The sequence below is a fragment of the Staurois parvus genome, unplaced genomic scaffold (assembly GCF_062004578.1).
Source record: "Staurois parvus isolate SC_StPar_1 unplaced genomic scaffold, SC_StPar_1.0 ptg000882l, whole genome shotgun sequence".
Taxonomy (NCBI): Eukaryota; Metazoa; Chordata; class Amphibia; order Anura; family Ranidae; genus Staurois; species Staurois parvus.
This window is the reverse complement of record NW_028318678.1, coordinates 576,638-596,265: the sequence shown is the minus strand read 5'-3', so window position 1 is coordinate 596,265 and position 19,628 is coordinate 576,638. Positions and strand designations below refer to the sequence as shown.

Here is a 19,628-nt window from a genome sequence, read left to right as displayed (position 1 = left end):
TTCTTCTCAGCTCCCTCTGCCTGTCCTTTTCTATGGATCAGACAGCCACAACTCCTCTACATTCAGCCACTATCAGAGGCAGGAATTGAGAAGTAGCCAGGAGCTCCCAGAAGTGACACAGGTGCAGGAGAGCCAGCCACCAGCACCATAACATCCAGTGGCACTGTGTGGCCAAGCCACCTACACCATGGAAACACATGATGCTGTGCAGCCTAGCTGCCTAGTACTGCAATTACTGATTTTTAGTGCATACTACAAAACATCCTTGCTCATACACCAGGTTGGGAACTGCTGCTATAAAGTGTGACTTGAGTGACAGCTCTGAGTCCGCTGGGGCTGCTGACATTACTTCCAAGATGGTGATGCCCCGCAGCAGTCTCAGGGCTTTTGGATGTCTACACAAGAAAGACTTTTACAAATAAATAACAAGCTAAAATATATTCAATCCCCCACATGGGGATTGATTTACTAAAGGCACATAGACTGTGCATGTGGCAAACTGCAGTTGCACTCTCCAAGTGAAGTTACTCCAGAGCTTAGGAAATGAGGTAAAGCTTCTCTTTGTGAAGAATACCCAATCACATGCAAGGAAAATTTTAAAAAAGCATTTTTGCTTGCACTTGGTTGGTTAGTGTTACTAAGCTTTGGAGCAATTGCACTTCTGTGGGCCTTTAGTGAATCAACCCCAAAAAACGAATGGGAAAACTTTTTAAAATTAATGGTCAAGCGACAGGGTTTTTCTTTTTTTTTTAATTTTTATGAAAGCACCCCTTAATAATTTTTTTTTTTACAAGATTAAAGGCTGAGACAAAGTGATAAAAATATAGGTTTTATTTTACGTAAAGAATAGCTTTATAGACACAATTGTGTTTTTTTTTTTTTTTTGATGGTGAGGAAAATCCAAAGTTATTTAAAATGTTTGGACTGCCCAGATTACATTTCACACAGCAGCTCAGCCATTTTGCCAGCAGCCAAACAGCCTAATGATTCACTGGATCATGTGACGTCACAGAGACACAAGGCAGTGAACGCATAGGCTGCGTTCCTACAGATGACCACCCCCTTCGCAAAATGGCTGACAAAAGGTTGGAGCAACCGTTGCTATAAATTCTTGTCTGTTAGTGTGTTGTCACTTTTTGTTACATAAGAACTCAAACCCATCAACAAGTGGACGTGTTATATCTAAAAGGGTAAAACAACTGCGTATTTTTTATTTTTTTCGTCTTGTAGGCACACAATGCATTTGCATGTCAATTCTGTTTGTCCACATGTTCCCCTATGTAATGGGTCAACTCGTCAATTTGAAATACACCCACAGACCCAATGTTAGTATCTCCTCACAGGCACAACTACTGCAAATGCATGAGTTTGATGCTTTTTTTTTTATTTCATGACACTAGATCTCAGAGTGACACAAGTTATAGTATCCTGGGAAAAGAGTGAGTGGCGGAAACCGGTTGACCAAGAGATGCTGAACCACGGAGAGTATGGTGATGAATTTCGACCTAAGAAAAGCAGGAGGACGAAGCTTTGCTTTGGTGAGTGTCTCGTGTTGATTGGTTGTGAAACTGAATGCTACGGGCATGTCCTTAGTAGCTTGAAGTCGACGATTTAGATCTAGTCACCCTGCAGGACGGACCTGACAGATATTAAGGACACAGCAGCTGAAAGGTATAACTCCATTCTGTAGTGTTATTCTGAATGTTTCCACGTCCACAGGTACCCTCCGCTTTCATAGCAAGAACGGGTTGGTAGCATTCATGGCTTGGGTGTTTGAAGGGGAAATGGCATTGTTGTGATGTGGCAAGTTGGCTGCCATGTTTATGTTCATCCCTGCTGGCGGTACCGCTGGTAACGTTGACATGCCCTGTAATGGGGGTGGTATAGAGGCCTCGTTAGCCATTGCTGGCATGTTGTTGAAGGACGGTGCAACTCCCATCATAGGACTGGAACGCAGCTGGTTTAGGGTCAGGGCTTGAGGCTGGTTGACCTGGAAGGGGTTGATAGCGGGTGTAGATGCTGGAGCAGTTTGTCCTAAGAAGACAAGAGGTGAAATTCATGAGTGTGGCCGGAGCGACGTCTGAAACCAGCACAAAATTAAACTTCAGCTTAAAACTAAATATACAAATGAAATACATGTATGGGAGCTGTTTTCCTGTAAAAAGGATATGTATTGTTGTCAATCTAGTCCTCACTGCTGTGCCACACAGTTTAGCCCTGTCTGGCAAGGCCTGGTTTTTCTTTGCTTCCCTTCAGTAACACTCACAGGTACTGTCCCTTCATTGCCAGTGACTGGACAGTGAAAGGAGAAGCAGCAGACTGATCAGCTCATCTCTCTGCTCTCACCTCGGGTCGGCACACGAGCACTACAGCACAAGTGATTGGTTCCCTGTGCTGCTTTTCCCTCTCCCAGCATGACTTCTGCTGTGCAACCCTTTCAAGAGGTTGCTACCAAGCCAATAGTTACTTACACTGTCTGCATTTAAAAACATTGCAATAATGATGTGTAAATGAATGCAAAATGCTGCGTTATTTCTGACATTTACATGTATCTGCCTGAAGTTCAACTTTAAAGTATATTTATAAACAAGTTTCAGACAGACTTCAGAAGTGAATACTTCTCCATTGTTTATTCACCTCACTTCCTATCTCTCTGACAGCAGGACAAGGGTTTTTTTTTCTGAAGACACAGACACAAGCTGGCAGAGGTTCTAACCCTTCCTCATATTGCTGAAAAAGAAGCTGCCCATAAATTACATTACCAGCAGGCAGAACAAAAAAAAAAACTGAGCTGATTTCCCCATCCATGCTTTTGAGGTGGATGGGAAACTCCTGCCTGCTGTGTCAATGTATTCTGACAGCAGGAGTCACCCCACCATCAGAATATACTGATCAGCCCTGCAACATGAGCTTATTGAGTAGATATTTTGCAACAAGCACATTCATGAAAAGTCAATTGATAGATTGACTTGTGTACAGGAACAGTCATACATAAATCAAAATTCCATTTTCGTTCCATGGGTGGAAAGAAAGAAAATCACTCAATTTCCCCATCAACACAGACAGTGTTGATGGGGGGAATATCTCTTGCAGCGCTATTGCGTTCTGCTGGCAGGGAGCCTTCCCATCCGGCAGAAAACAGAGCTCATTGCTGGCAGCTGTAGCCCCCGCCAGTAATCACATGCAAAAAATCCAACAGCCCTACAGACTTCTATAGGGCTGTGTCCTGACGACAGAGTCAGAAAAAACATGGTCCCATAGTGGTCTATGGGGTTGTAATGAGCGGCCAAGACAGTGAAGACTTGGACTAGATGTAAACAAACAACAGATCTGCAGCCATTGGGTCAAGGTAAGTATGCATCTGCGGAAGGGTGGGCTAGGTTAGGTCAGGTGATGGGGAGGGGAAAATAAATGCACTTATCCTTTAAAAATCTTTTAGGTTATTTCATGTTACTTTTTAATATAAACAGACCTATCAAAGTGTGCCAATGTATTACAAGCCATGCATACTTTGCATTTATCTCTGTAGGGAATGGCATCCTTTAGGTCTTTATGATCTTCTTATCTCACTGCACACTGAAAACAATAGAATCTGTGTAGTTATGATTGGCAGCCAGAAGCCATTTAATTAAGACTGGGAGTTGGGGAGAAGCATTTTTTTTTCCATGGCAAGAAAGATCTCTCAAAGTAAGGGGATTTGTCTGACATATGCCCTATGGAGTCATTGAACTTTTAAAGCCCAACTCCAGATAAGTTTTTTTTCTCATTTTGAATTGAGTGGGGAAGGGATAGAACATCTTGGGAGACTTCCATCGACTGACTTCAGTACAACCAGCCTGCCCATAGGTAGATTGAATCTCAGTAGGTCCCTGCTGAACCAGCCAAAATTCGATCCATCTATGGCTGGGTTTAGAGGTAAAACCAATCACCAAGGGCCCATTCACATCTCACATTACAGCAGTGCGTGGAAATGCATGTTATTCATTGCTGATGGATGGGTGTTGCAGTGCACTGCCAGGAATGGTGCATGCATCATTTTTTGTTTGTTGGCAGCCCATTCATTTTGGCTGTGTTAACGCAACATATGATGGTGTGAATAGGCCCTATTCTCCTATTAGATTTAGCATGTTAAAATGATTTCAAAAGTCGTTTTCAATATATTTAATTCTGCAGCTTTCAATAAAATAGTTCCTGGTGATCCTGTCATGAAGGCACTTCCTGTTATAGGATGACAACACTCTGCCTGTCTCCTAACTGTCCTGTCACACGTGCTTCTCATGGATGCTACAAATGGCTATGCTGTTACACATTACGCTGGCATGGTCCGCTGTTGTCGCCATATGGAAGCCCGCCCTGAGAAATGCCATGCAGCCATCACACATGGGACAGGACATGGCTGCAAGTGTATAATCCAAACGCACACGTTCCTGCGTTAAAAAGGACTGTGTGTATAAGTGGGGGCTGCAGTGACCGTCGGCTGAAACTGAACAAAACCAGCAAGGAAAAAATGTCACCAGCACACCGAGGATCACCAATATGGGTCCAAAGGTTTTAATGATCACATAGTCACAGCAAGGCAACGTTTCGGAGTGTCGCAGGACCCCTTCATCAGGCATGAGGTCACATGCCTGATGAAGGGGTCCTGCAAGACTCCTAAATGTTGCCTTGCTGTAACTATGTGATCGTTTATTAAAACCTTTGGACCCATATTGGTGATCCTTGGTGTGCTGAGAACATGGCTGCAGAGACGATGCAGGAGATCAGCAGCACCGAGAAGCCATATAGGATGAAATATGTATTTTGTTTTAAAAAATGGTATTTGTCTTATGATACAAATAGGTTAAACGTCATTCTTTTAGGGGTTATTTCTACTTTAAAATTAAATGATCTTTTAAAGTATAGGGCAGCTCCTTATGTGCCTTAAATACCTTTCCATTGAGATGTATACATTACTACTTTCTTACTACCTGCTTTATTTACCAATATGTACCTTCTGTGAGGTTCCTATGGATTATATATCTCTGTTTGTATCTTATGTATGATAACTAAAGCAGAACTACACTGTATCTGAGCACCTCAAACCAAAAAGGCTACTTAACCACTTCCTGTCCGGACATGTTTACCCCCTTCCTGTCCAGGGCAATTTTCAGCTTTCAGCGCTATCACACTTTGAATGACAATTGCGCGGTCATGCAACACTGTACCCATATGAATTTTTTACCATTTTTTTGAGACAGATAAAGCTTTATTTTGGTGGTATTTATTCTCCGCTGGGAGTTTTATTTTTTTTACTATGTAAATGAAAAAGTCCAAAAATTTTGAAAAAAAGTGTTTTTTAAATAACCTTTTGCAAATAAATAATATTTCATCATAAATCTTGGCCAAAATTTATTCCGTTATTTTTTTAGTAAAAAAAAAAAAATCCAAAGTAGTTTATAACCAAAATTATAATTTTTATTTTATTTTTTTTATATTATTATTTTTTATTTTTACATTCTGTCACCCTAGCAGTACAGTGTCACCATGGTGACACTGTACTACTTGTGGGGGGTGATGAAGATTTTTTTTTTTACACTGATTGTTTTTACACCCATATAGGATGTAAAAGCAATCATTTCTCTTTCTCTCTGTCTGCATTCTTGCAGTCATTGAGAAATACTGAGTGAGCTCTGATTGGCCACAGCTTGTCACATGGTACAAGGCTGTTGTGAATAGCCTTGTACCATGTGACCTTTGTGATCATTCACAGATTTCACACGTAGTAAGCAATGATGTCACAAGTGACATCTTGCTTACTACTTTGCATGTGATCACTGATTCGCCAATCAGTGATCACATGATCGGGACCTCGTACAGAGGTCCCGTCTGACGATCGGTGTTTCACTGTGTCCGGAGGACACAGCGGTCACCGGATCGCGCTGCGCGCACAGCTAGAAAAGGCGGGTGCCGTTTATGAACGGCAACCCGCCCCTGGAGTGCCACCGCCCTGCCGTTTATCAACAGCAGGCGGACGGCAAGAGGTTAATTCAGAGCAAACTCACCCGTCAATCCATGTCTCCATGTTTTATTTGCTTATAAATCACCCCCTTACATATCTAGCCGTAGCCATATTGAGTAAGGGCAGATAATTCCTGTAGCATTTACTTCCTGGAATCCTTCTGCCTTTAGCTCAGACATGCAGGCAAGAGGGTGTGTTTAGCTGAGAAAGCCCCTCCTGAAGACTCCTTGGATGTATGACATAATTTGCCTAGGCATGGAAACTAGGAAGTAACCAAAAAAAGTAAAAAACAGTTTAAAACCAGTAAATATAATAGACTTTCTTATCTATTTACTTAGCTGGCAGCATAAGGATTCAAACTAGTCAATGATGTTTGAGTGACTGAGAAAGTTCCACTTTAATCTGTGGTACTACTTGATGTATTGTACTTTACTGTTTAAAAAAAAAGTGAGAATAGCCAGCAATGATCATTCGCTATAAAATCATACGAGTCATGTGAGACATTATTGCGATAAAGAATTTCTGGCAAATCATGGAAATCATCGGAAAAACTTGCCGAGAAGATTTAAGATGTCTTAATAAGTAGGATGAGCCACAATGGGCAAAGGAGGTTGTGTCAGGATCAGGTTTGATCTGTAAGTGAATGGACACAATGGTAAAAGGAGGTGCTGGGAAGGTCCTGCAGCTCTGTCTGTATTGTGAGAGGCCTTATTGTATCTCTGTGAGTAGTAAGGGTGGGGGCGAGCTACAAGGTATTTCAGGAATCCTCAAAGTAAACAGGTCATTTCCGATTTCAAAGCAGACAGGAAAAGCACAGGAAAGGAACTTTCTCTGGAATTAAGAGGCCCTGGCCTGGTGCCACAGACAATTAGAAAGTCTTTGTGAAACCAGAGAGCAGGGAAGCCTATGTATGTAAATCCTGCAGGAGGGAACTTGATTGGAGGTCTGAGGGGCCAGGGAGGATTATGAGTTTTAGGACATCCCAGAGCTGGGATTCACATATAGGAACTCTTTACTGGTCCAATGATTTGTAAAAACCCTCAGGCCTTTGATCCAGCCTGCTTTGTAGCTCCATCAGACTGCAAAAATTAAAGGGATTCTAAAGGTTGCAATTATTTTTAAATAACAGACAAGTCATACTTACCTGTTCTGTGTAATGGTTTTGCACAGAGCAGTCCTAATCCTCATCTTTTTTTTTTGGGTCCCCTGATAGCAGTCCTGGCTGCTCCCCCCACCAAGTGCCCCCAGTTGCAAGCCTCTTGCTATGGGGGCACTCAAGCAGGCTTGCTCCCAAGCCACTCTCCTGTGAACAGACATTGTCCATTCCTGCACAGTGTTTCTCAACCCCACCCCCTTCAGTCTCCTCATTGGCTTTGATTGACAGCAGCAGGAGGCAATGGTTCCCGTTGCTGTGTGAGCCAGTGAGGAGAGAGACACCCGGGAGTGCCGCTGTTCTCATGCACATTGCTGGATCGAGATGGGGCTCAGCTCAATTGAGTATATGGGGGGGCTAAGTATGGAGCTGCACCCAGAAGGTTTTTACCTTGATGCACAGAATGCGTTAGGGTAAAAAAAAAAAACTTTGTGCATTTCGAACCACTTTAAAGAGGATCTGAATGGGCAAAGTGAAAGGTTCTCCAATTAGGGCACAACTTCCCCCAACTCATTGATACTTAATTTTACCTCATTCCCTAATTGCTATGTTTGTCCTTTAGTGCCATAGGTCTAGTCACTGTCTAGGCTCCTTCTTAGGAGGGATAAGGACCTTCTCCCCTCCTCCTTGTTTTTAGACCTAGAGGTTGGCTGATCAGGCCCAAACACTGCATCCTGGGAAAAAGGAGGGTTACATGTGTCCTCATACCAGAAGGTACTGAGGGCTCTAATGGGACAGATCAGTGGGTGGTAGGAATGTGCCCTATCAAGAGAACCTGTCACTTTGCCATTAATTGAAAGAAAGTTACTACACTTTCCTAAGTTTGCCATTGTTCTGTCTCCAGGTCGTTACCCCATTTCCTCCCCGCTCTTCAGATTACTAGATAACATCACCATACTGGTGCCACCACCCTAGGCTCTCTCCATCTTCTGTGCCCATATAAGTACCTCCCCCTTTTACCTATCTGTTTTTTTTTAAACCAGTACTTGTAACTCGTCTGATTATAAAGATTTATAGCTGAAGATGCACATTCCCTCCTTGGCCCTTTTACCATTAATGAGGGTGAAAGCAGTTCTAATAGAAATAACAATTATTTCGAAAAGAAAAAAAGTCTGCTTTAAAGTGATATTACGCCCTCAGCTTTCAGCATCTAAATGAATCACTTACGAAGTGTGCAGTTTCTTTATCTTTTTATCCTTGACTATGTTCTAATTTAGGCTGGAGCCATGGCCACTGCCCAGAATTCCTGTTTCAGAGTGGCTCCTCTTTCTTGCAGCATCCTATAGAGCCACTCTTGCATGCAGGAAAGCAGCACTGAGAGAGCAGGAGCCAGCAGCATTAAATGTTGCAAACTGCAAATGCTTTGGTAAGAATTGTAACAAATAGTTTTGTAGACAATGTTTGTTATTTCGCTGAATGTGAAACTGAGGGTTTAATACTACTTTAAGCTTTGTCCACCAACACGTCAAATCAAACACGTTTGACAACTACTTGTGGGGGTGTGGGTTGTTACACCAATGATGGCTTCTAATTTAAAAGACTTTTCATTTAGCTACATCTGTCTGATGCTCAGTGTTGACCTTTGTGAATTTCTCTTGGTTTGCCAGTTGCACTGTCCTCCAGTCGTACTCATTCTAAATCTGACAATATTGGTCAATCTACAATAAATGGTCTTTGTGTTGTATAACTTTCCACCTGCCTTAAGTTATTATGCATTCTGAAGATTCTTGCCTCCAGCAGCTGCTGGCAGTTAGGGAATTGTACATTCCCAGACCAGAACATCGGCTGGTCAATTGGACACAGTACTCTTCCTAAGCAGTGTTCACATTCCTGTCCTGCACTGAAAACCATCTCTGCTAATGTCACGTGACTACATCGTCTCATTTAAACAGAACACTGTTATGGGCTAGGGCAGAGGGTATGTTAAGATTAGGCTGAGGCCGAAGGTAGGATTAGGTTTAGGCTGGAGCAGAGCATAAGGTGAGTTTTAGGTTAGAACAATAAGCGTGGATGGGATAAGGCTAGGGCAGAGAATATAGGCTAGTTCAAGAGGTAAGGTAACTTATAAAAGTTGAGGGTATGGTTAAAATCAGACTAGCTAACCAGATGTGGTTAGAATTATGCTGGGACAGAGGTTATGGTTTGGTTTCAGCTAGAACAGAGGGTATAGTTGGAATCTGGTTAGGGCAGAGGGTATGGTTAAGATAAGGCCAGGGCAGAGGGTATGGTTAATATTTGGCTTGGTATATTATCAATAGGACTCATCTAGGGTAGAGAGTATAGTTTCCATAAGGCTAGGGAGTATAGTTTTGACTTGTCTAGAGCAGACAGTATGGTAGAATGAGACTGAGGCAGACGGTTTGGTTAAAATGTAAATATACAGTTAAGAACACAATATGGCAGAATGTATGAGTAGAAATAGAAGGTATGATTAGGAGTAAGAGAGCAGAAGGTAGTGTTAGGATTAGGCTAAGGTGAAAGTTAGTATAAGGATTAGGCTAGGGTGGAAGGTATAAGAATTAGGCTAGGGTGGAAGGTATAAGAATTAGGCTAGGGTGGAAGGTATGACGAGGATTAGGCTAGGGTGGAAGGTATGATGAGGATTAGGCTAGGGTGGAAGGTATGACGAGGATTAGGCTAGGGTGGAAGGTATGACGAGGATTAGGCTAGGGTGGAAGGTATGACAAGGATTAGGCTAGGGTGGAAGGTATGATAATGCCGGCCATAGATGGTTCGAAAATTTTTTGTCCGAAAGATTAATCGGCCGATTTTCGCACTGTTAGTGGGTTAATTTGCCAACCAGTTTTTGCATTTTTTCCACTTTTGGATTATCGGTCATGTTGGAAAATTTGTGGAAAACTACTGATTTTTGCATCAATGACGGTCAAATCGTACGATCGTTTTTACGAAAAAAATATGCGCATGAGCCGTGACCTGGAAGGAACAGAAGTTTTGCCTGTTATATGGGGTGAACTTTATGACTTGGTCGGCCGATTTTCGTAATAATTGGTGGTTACGTTGGTTTAACGAACGACCGATGTTTTGTTAATCGGACAAAAAACAGTCGGTTTTCGAGCCGTCTGTGACCTGCATAAGGATTAGGTTAGGGTGGAAGGTATGATGAAGATTAGGCTAGGGTGGAAGGTATAAGAATTAGGCTAGGGTGGAAGGTATGATGAGGATTAGGCTAGGGTGGAAGGTATGATGAGGATTAGGCTAGGGTGGAAGGTATGATGAGGATTAGGCTAGGGTGGAAGGTATGATGAGGATTAGGCTAGGGTGGAAGGTATGATGAGGATTAGGCTAGGGTTGAAAGTATGGTAAGGATTAGGCTAGGGTGGAAGGTATGGTAAGGATTAGGATGAGGTTAGGGTGGTACACATGGTTAGAGTTAGGCTAGGCTAGTAGGTATGGTTAGGACTAGGCTAGGATTAAAGGTGTGGTAAGGATTAGGATGAGGTTAGGGTGGAATGTACGGGTAGGGTGAGGCTAGGGTGGAACACATGGTTAGAGTTAGGCTAGGGTAGTTGGTATGGTTAGGGTTTGGCTAGTACATACAGTATAGTTAGGATTATGCTAGGGCATAAAGTCTGGTAAGGATTCTAACAGGGCAGAAGGTTTGGTCAGGATTCGGCTGCAGTAAAGAGAGGCTAGGTTTAGCTATTGGAGATTGACAGGCTGTTATCTATAATACAGCCAATGTTACAGCTGAATGTTCCTTCTAGTTTTTGAGATTTTCTGGACTGTAAACACTGATATTATCAGCAATTTACCACTGGCCCCTATGGAGGGCCTGCCATGCTGGCTCTTGCTTGCTAACCATTTTCTTCCCTAATTCACGTTACTTACTGCATTTTTGGAAGAATCTCATTATAAAATGGCATTAATAATAACACTCATACAAAAGGTGAACGTGCAAGTTGCTTGCATACGAACATCGGGGGAAAATGTTCTTTTTTAAATATGCCAGGAAGTTTGACTGTGATTTTGAATATACTTCTGATCTGTGTACTACTTCCAAGTTAGTGACTCAGAAAACAAGTGCCTAGTAAGCTCTAGAAACCAATGAAATTACTGGATTCTGCCTACCATACAGAACTGGATTCCATAGTGGTAGCCAGGGGTAAGAAGGGTGCCTTTCTTTCCTTTGAATCTGACATAGCATTATCACAAATGTCAAATAAAACCTGCAAAAAAAAAAAAAAATTGTGATGTACCTGATGCCAAGAAGGGGTTAAACGTAGGGGCAGGCGGTGTGGGCATCGTCACCAGTGTCTCGAGGTTCACTAAGGCGGCGTTGGGTCCCAGGAAGGATTCTGGGGTTTTGCGAGCAATGGCCTGTTTGCCGGTAGTCATGGCCACTGGCTGGGAGTCAAAGAGTTCAGGACTGGTGGTACCACTGCGCAAGGACGGCAATGTAGATAAGGAATCTGCTAGAAGGAGGAAGACAAAATGGAGTCAACCAGCCAGTCACCAATCTCAGAAGTTTTTTTTAGAAATGGAACAACTGAAAAAGGAGAAGACCATAGCAGTGTTGTTAGCCCTGCTGAACTAGATACCCCCCCCCCCTCCCCATGTTAAGTTAGGACCTCACTCGATTTCTGGCAGGATCAAAAGGTATTTTTGAACTCAGTTTTTTGTATTTTAATATGTAGGTGTTAATATTCAAAGGCCTTTGTGGGTGTGGCCTGACACCATACTCAGACAACCAATCAGGATATTATTGTACTACTTTAAAGCTGAAGTTTAATCTGCTTATATTTTGCCTTGACTGCCCCCTTCTCCCCATTACATGCAAAAGAGATTTTTTAAATAAAATCTTTCCATTTTTATTACATACTTTATTTAAGACCCAATGACATCATCAGTGTGCCTCTGTCATTCTCTATGCAATGATGAGAGATCAAGGCTGCTGGAAGGGTGATGTACATAGTTTTCTGAAAACATCACAGCACCCTGCCTCAGTATTCCTCTCAAGAGCCTTTAGCACTGTTGCAACCAGCGGGCTCGATCTTGGAAGGAGTTATGGAAATATCAAAATGCCTCGATGGGTCTGAGATTAAGGCACCACACCATGACATGAGACATCAAGTGGAAGAGTGTACACAAAATTCAGTGCATTCTGGGGGCCAAATCGTGTCCCTTTCATCAGGGCTTAACCTCTTCCATACCAGACACTTTTTCCCTCTTCCTGCCCAGGCCGATTTTCAGGTTTCAGCACTCTCACACTTTGAATGACAATTGTGCGGTCATACAACATTGTACCCAAACTAAAATTTTATCATTTTCTTCACACAACTAGAGCTTTCTTTTGGTGGTATTTAATCACCGCTGGGGTTTTTATTTTTTGCCAAATTAACAAAAAAAGACCGAAAATTTTGAAAAAAAAAAAAACACGTTTTTCTTTGTTTCTGTTATAAAAGTTTACAAATAAAAAATAATTCTTCATAAATTTAGGCCGAGATGTATTCTGCTACATGTCTTTGGTGAAAATAACCCAAATTAGGATGTATTATTTAGTTTGTAGAAAAGTTATAGAGTTCACAAACTATGGGATAGATCTGAATATTGATCAATCCTGAAGTACTGACAGCCAATCTAATTTCTTGAGGTCCAAGAATGTCAGGACAGTACAGATATCCCCCAAATGTCAGAACAGTACAGATATCCCCCAAATGTCAGAACAGTACAGATATCCCCCAAATGTCAGAACAGTACAGATATCCCCCAAATGACCCCTATTTGCAGAGTTTTTTGAAGTTCTATTTTTTTTGGCATAATTTTTCGGAAAATAAAAAAATTATTTTCACTATTTTTTTTTTACATACTGTCACCAGTGCAGTACAGCGTCATCATATAATTGGCATGGCGGTGAACAGGGACACTGACTGGTGACAGTATGAAGATAAAATAATGTGATTGGTCACAGCAGGTCACATGGTACCGGCAACAGGGCTGGTACTCAGATCTGTCATCGGCAGTGTCTGAGGTACACAGCCAGTGACAGATCGAACCGCTGCGTGGCTCTTCAGGCGCGCAAACTGCACTTGCCCGAAAGGACGCCATATGGTGTCCACCCGGAAAGGTGAGGGTTTTTGCTGGCTGCCATTCTGCCATGGGCCGGGTGGGAAGAGGTTAAAGCTGAACTCCAGGAAAGGCAAATATTTTCTAAGTACATGTGAGTCGTGTATTCGTACAAAAATCTTGGTGTGCTTTGTGTATTTCTTCCAAATCTGTGCAGGAATCCAGTGTGAGACTTTCCCTTCCTGTAATAAAGACCGCTCACTGCTGCTCTCTCTCCTTGTGCAGGGTGACTGGTCTTGTCTCCGCCCCTTCCTATAGTTTTCTGCAGGCAGCCTGTGGTGGGGTCTGCGGAGTCTCTCCCACAGCTCTGCTCCTTGCACAGGCTATGTACAGCACAGTGATGATGTCATCACTACTTTGACAAGGTTATATCTGGTGCATACAAAGTTATTTTACATCCTTTGTAGCTATTAAATTAGTTCAAAAGTCTCAAGGTTTTACCTGAATGCATTCTATGCTTTAATGTAAAAAACCTTCTGCAACCAGTCCCCAGCCTCCCCAATACTTACCCGAGTCCCATCTCGATCCAGCCATGTGCACAAAACCGGTGGCTCGCCTTGGTCTCTCTCACTCCTCATGGACTGAGAGCAGCGGGTGCCAGTGGCGCATAGAATGCATGAAGGTGAAACACCTTGAGCTTTTACAACCACTTTAACCCCTCGCCCTCCAGAGGATTTACCCCCCTTCCTGACCAGGCCATTTTTTGTGTTACAGCGCTGCGTTACTTTAACTGATAATTGCGCTGTCATGCAACGATGCACCCAATTAAAATGTGATCCTTTTTTTCCCCTACAAATGGAACTTCCTTTCGGTGGTATTTGATCACCTGTGCGGGTTTTTTTTTGCGTTATAAACAAAAAAAGACCAACAAGTTTGAGAAAATAACTATTTTTGACTTTTTGCTATTAAACATGTCCAGTAAAAAAAACTTTAAATATCAAATTTCATCATAAATTTAGACCAAAATGTATTCTGCTCCATTCCATGTCTTTGCTAAAATAAAAATCCCAATATGTATAAATTAATTGGCTTACATGAAAGTTATAGCGTCTACAAATGGCGGAATATATACTGGAATTGTTTTTCTTGTTTTTACTAGTAATGGCGGTGATCAGCGACTTATAGTGGGACTGCGGCGGGCATTCTGACACTGGGGGGGAACTGTCTTGGTGTCACTGACATCCCCAGTGACACCAATACAGTGATCAGTGCTAGTAAAAAGCATTGATACTGTACTAATGGCACTGGGGAGAAAGGGGTTAACATGAGGGGTGATCAAAGTGTTAACTGTGTGCTGTGTGTGTTTTACTATGAGGCTGTCTGTGCTTTCCACTGTAAGCACACTGCTTTGTATGGCTCTGCTGTGCAGAGCCATACAAAGCAGTGTGCAGAAGCTGACAGGGGAGAGAACTGTATTGTTTACATACTATTCCCTCCCCCGTCAGTAATTTATTTATTTGTTTCAGGTACTTATATAGCGCCGTCAATTTGCGCAGCGTTTTACATACATATATTGTACATTCACATCAGTCCCTAACCCTCAAGGAGCGTACAATCTAAGGTCCCTAACTCACATTCATACATACACATACTAGGGACAATTTAGACAGGAGCCAATTAACCTACCAGCATGTCTTTGGAGTGTGGGAGGAAACTGGAGTACCTGGAGGAAACCCACGCAGTCACAGGGAGAACATGTTGAGTACTGTCCGTGATACTTTTTTTATTTGCACTAACATACAATTTTGAGGACAAGCTTTCGGGGAGTGTCCCCTTCTTCAAGGCCCAAGCAGTATGTTAGTGCAAATAAAAAAAAGTATCACGGACAGTACTTAATTGTTTCTGGCGCAAATGCACTAATACGGCTACAATCACCTCAAGGGAGAACATGCAAACTCCAGGCAGGTGGCGTCGGGGTTGGGATTCGAACCAACAACCCTAGTACTGGCCAGATGGAAGTGCTAACCATTTATGCTCGGCAATCACTGGCTGGGACCCGGTGATTGACAGCCGAGGCCGCGAATGCATATATGTGATTTTGCGCACCCCTGCCGCCCTGTAGCAGCCTTTCTGCTGTAGGGTGGTGGGAAAGCAGTTCCGGTAAAGCTAGAGTTCAGCTTATTTCATAGGCAGTTTTGAATGGTTTCAGCAGTAAGAATGACCTTTTCCCTGGAAATTCTTTCTCCTATAGGTAGAGAATATGAAAAAAGCTGAACCCGGGCTTAAACCCCCAGCACAGCTACACAGCAAGTCCGGGAGGAAGGACAGGTGAATCACAGCACTGAGTGTTATATGTACAGCTCCTGGACATTGCAGGAACAGACGTCTTCTCTCTGTGTGCAGGTTTAGGTAGCAGCCTCTTCCTCTCCATATGTCTGCAGACTACAGGGGTTTGAGCACATGTGTGACCTCTGACCCCCGCACTCCATCCAACATTCCTCCACAGCTTATGCCAGTTATTCCAGCAGATGTTCCCCTCCCAGACACCTGGGATACATCACATTTCACCACAGCATTTCCAAGCAGATAAAAACAAAAGAAGGAGAGGAAACCAGGAACCTTTGCAGCGTAAGGACTGCCAGTGGAATGTTCCGGATGCTGAACATCTGCCATTCGATTTAGAATGGAACATGACTGCTGGATTAATCAACCGCAGGCAGTGTGTGCAGCTGTGCCTCCACCGCATTGCTGAGGCATGATGGGAGTTGGAGTTCCACCGGAGGACTGACTGAAGCAGCGCTGGGGTACATGCAGGGGAGGAGGAGACTTGGATGTTGATATGGCTCCCTAAAGACTCAGAGAAGCCATGATGTCTCCTTGTGTTACAGCCAACGTAAACACGATTGTGACTTCATTCAGAACCTCGTCTGGACAAGAACACAGTTCCTAGAAACGTCAGCCCTGAGAAAAACAGATTCAGCTACTTCAGAAAATGAGATCCAGAAAGTCGTCCGTTTCCGATGGGCTGGGCCAGGGTTCATTCCCCAAAAACTGAGCATTCACTGGGCATGGCTTCTCATCTGAGCCATCGTTATCACCAGTCTAAAGCTGTCTACACACACTACAATCTGCCGTGTGCAAAGTTTAAAGCCAAAATCAAACCTTACAGCGTGCATCTGAAGTCAGATTTAGCATGCCTCATTTCTTGACTGGAGGACATACATCATCATCTCGCCCTTTCCTCCCCAACCTGACTGTCCCTGGATCACCCCTTTCATTCATTGGATTCCAGTTGGTTCAATCATAGATTCTCACATGTAGGCATTATTTGCATGCAAATGCAGCCTTTCTAGGAAATCCCATTCCTCCAGACGGACCTCCACCCATTAAAGCATTTGTGCATTTCCATAATTCCTCCCAAGAGCCAGCCCACTGCTTGTATCAGGGCTGAAGGCTCTTGAGAGGAGTATTGAGGCAGGGCGATGTGATTTTTTTCAGAAAGATATGTACAGCACACTGCCGGCCCCTCCCATCCACCATGATCTGCCTGCATTGCAGAGAAAAGCACAGAGACCCAGTGATGGTGGCACTGGTTCTAAAATAAGATATGTAATGAAAACAAAGATTTTCATTGAAGATGTTATTAGCATGTTGATGAAGAGGAAGGGGGAGGAGCCAGGGAAGGTAAAATATAAGAATAAACTTCAGGCGTTTGTTAAGACAATTTTTTTCTGTAAATAAACAAACATGTTATACCTACCTGGTCTCAATGGTATTGCATTGAGCGACCCTAAACCTCCTCTTCTGGGGTCCCCCACTGGCACTATTTTGCTTTTCCTCTTCATTATGTACCCCTATATCAAGAAGAGGAGGAGCAGAGAGTGCCAGTGGGGGACCCCAGAAGAGGAGGTTTAGGGTCGCTCAATGCAATACCATTGAGAGCAGGTAGGTATAACATGTTTGTTATTTTCCACAAATAAAGAATAACAGCCTTTACAAACACTTGAAGTTTTCCGGAGCTGGACCTGTGTGTGTCCATTGACACACACAGTGCGGCTCAACTTCGCCCAAACCCCCCCCCCCCCCCCCAACATGCTCTCCCCTGTTCACAGGATTGGCTAAACAGCAGCAGGAGCCAATCTGCTGTCCCTGTAAGCAGAGAGAGGAGTGGGCCGCTGCAGCCCAGGAGCGACTCGCAGGGGCGGTCTGACAACTCATGGGGCCCCCGGGAAATAGGGGATCATGGGGCCCCTGTGTCCTTTCCCAAACTCAAAAAAGCCTATGAAAAAGGTACCAGGGGCATCTCATGGGGCCCCCTACTGACCCCAGGCCTTCGGGCAGTGCCTGAGTTTCCAAATGGTCAGTCCGCCCCTGGGAGCGAGATAGGATTCAGGTAATTAGGGGACTATACAAATACTGGGACAGAGAATGCATTAAGGTAAAAAATGTTGAGCTTTTAGAACCAATTTCAACTTCAAGTTGAATGGCACAAAAATCAAAGAATAAAATGAAGGCTTGATAACAAAATGGTAAGGTGTACACTCAATATTCTTGCATCTACATTTCCAAATTTTCCCATAATGGTTTCATATGACCCCATCCAAAGCACAAGTCTGAATTCACCAAGGTATTATTACTGCACACATCAGACATGTTTGTTCACCACACAATGGGATTTACTAAATGAACTGAGAATCTTTACTTGGTAAACTGTACCTGTGTTCACTTTCAATACCTAATCATGTGTAGATTAAATAAACAGTAATTTGCCCACCAGATGATTGGATACATAATTGAAGTCAAAGTTCACTCAATTTATAGAGATAAAGTTTGTGAATTGACAATAAATTGTGAAGATCCTCAACTCCTTTAGAAAATCAAATTTAAAGTGATAATCAACCAAAAACCAAAAATGTATCACATTGCAGCTTACCAATAAATGTGGTGGCTGCATTCATTTTCTTTTTTAGCGTTTTTAACCTCTGTTTTCACCTGGTGATCTGGCCAGTAACACACCTCTTGTATTAAGAGTTCCTTCACTCTGGATGAAGGATCATAGGGGGCACCTTTGGACAAAAGCATTGTTAGTCTGAGGGGGTTTAAGGGCCCATGCACATGGGTGTCTTCCATTCTGATCAGCAGAGGATCTGTCTGCTGACTCACTGCTGAGCAAAGTGGAGTGGGTGACAGGTCCTTGTCCTCTCAGTTTATGCAGAGTGGACATGGACAGACCTCGTTTTCTATGGGCAGCTCTATTTTTCTTTAGCAGACCTGTTCAGACCCAGCGGTAGGCAGGTGTAAACAAACACAAGTCCATTTACAGCTCCCAGTCCTGAGGAATGCATGGACCTACCTACCAGGTATGCCTCAAAAACTGACAGGTGACCTGATTGGATCTCCTGCACAAAAGGGCCCTTAGATGTACTAGCAGATTTTACATACACTAACAAATTGAAACCAAGCTCCAGCTAATACTTTATAAGCAGCTACAGCAATGGTTTTTTTTTTTGGGGGGGGTAAAGGTTTTACATTACACTAAATAAAAGCTAATCATAGTGAGCACCCCTCTCAGTGGTGACACTCTGATACATTTGCAGAAGGGCTTGTTCTGTTGAAAAACAACAGACCTACTAACAGGAACACCAGGTGAAAATAAAAGGAAGAAAGCCTAAAAAGGAAAACTAATGCACCCATCACATTTAAGAATTGGTAAGCTACAATATAATAAATGTTTGCTACTGCTTTAATGTTAATTCACAAACTTTTATCTTATAGATTTTTGCTCCTTAAAATCTCACTAGCTTCAGGCTGGTGGTATCTGTAAGTTTCAATAAAGAGGCAAAACAGGTATTTAAAATGACACTAAAGCTTGTATTTTTTTAAATAACAAAAATGTCTATACTTACCTGCTCCGTGCAGTGGTTTTGCAAAGAACAGCCCCTATTCTCTTCTTTTCGGGTCCCCGCCGGCACTCCTTGCTCTTCCATCTAGAGCAGTGCCCACAGAGAAAGCCGCTCTCCCTGGGGACACCACAGCCTGCTTGCCCCCGAGCCACTGTTCTATGTGTCCATAAGACACATAGGGGTTTATTTACTAAAGCTGGAGAGTCCAAAATCAGACTCCCTTCTGCATAGAAACCAATCAGCTTCCAGGTTTCATTGCCAAAGCTTCATTGAACAAGCTGAGGTTAGAAGCTGATTGGTTTCTATGCAGAAGGGAGTCTGATTTTGGACTCTCCAGCTTTAGTAAATAAACCCCATAGAGTCGTGCCTTGGCCTGCCCCGCATTGACAGCTCATTACTTTCAGTGCACTCCCTTAACACAACACGCATTACCTTTAATATGCATGCGTTAACACACTGGAAAGAAAGAAATGGGCCCCAGTACTTTCTTAGGACTTTTTTTGGAGGACACCCAGGGAAAATAAAATGTATTAAATGTGCAGCTGATACA

At 43.0% G+C, this 19,628-nt stretch overlaps 1 protein-coding gene across 9 annotated transcripts in view; it reads right to left on the bottom strand.

Annotated features, from left to right (window-relative positions):
- Positions 1-813: 813 nt before the first annotated feature.
- Positions 814-19,628, bottom strand: part of EPN2 (epsin 2) — a 96,940-nt gene continuing 78,125 nt past the window's right edge. For 4 of the 9 annotated variants that reach the window (XM_089656014.1, XM_089656018.1, XM_089656015.1 and 1 more), the window contains 2 exons: positions 11,369-11,584; positions 814-2,034 (listed from right to left, as the gene is read on the bottom strand). In XM_089656014.1, coding sequence (XP_089512140.1) covers positions 1,733-2,034; positions 11,369-11,584 — 518 coding nt within the window. In that variant the 3' untranslated portion in view covers positions 814-1,732. The remainder of the gene's footprint in view (positions 2,035-11,368; positions 11,585-19,628) is intronic. The other 5 variants (XM_089656016.1, XM_089656019.1, XM_089656022.1 and 2 more) reach the window with 2 other exon arrangements.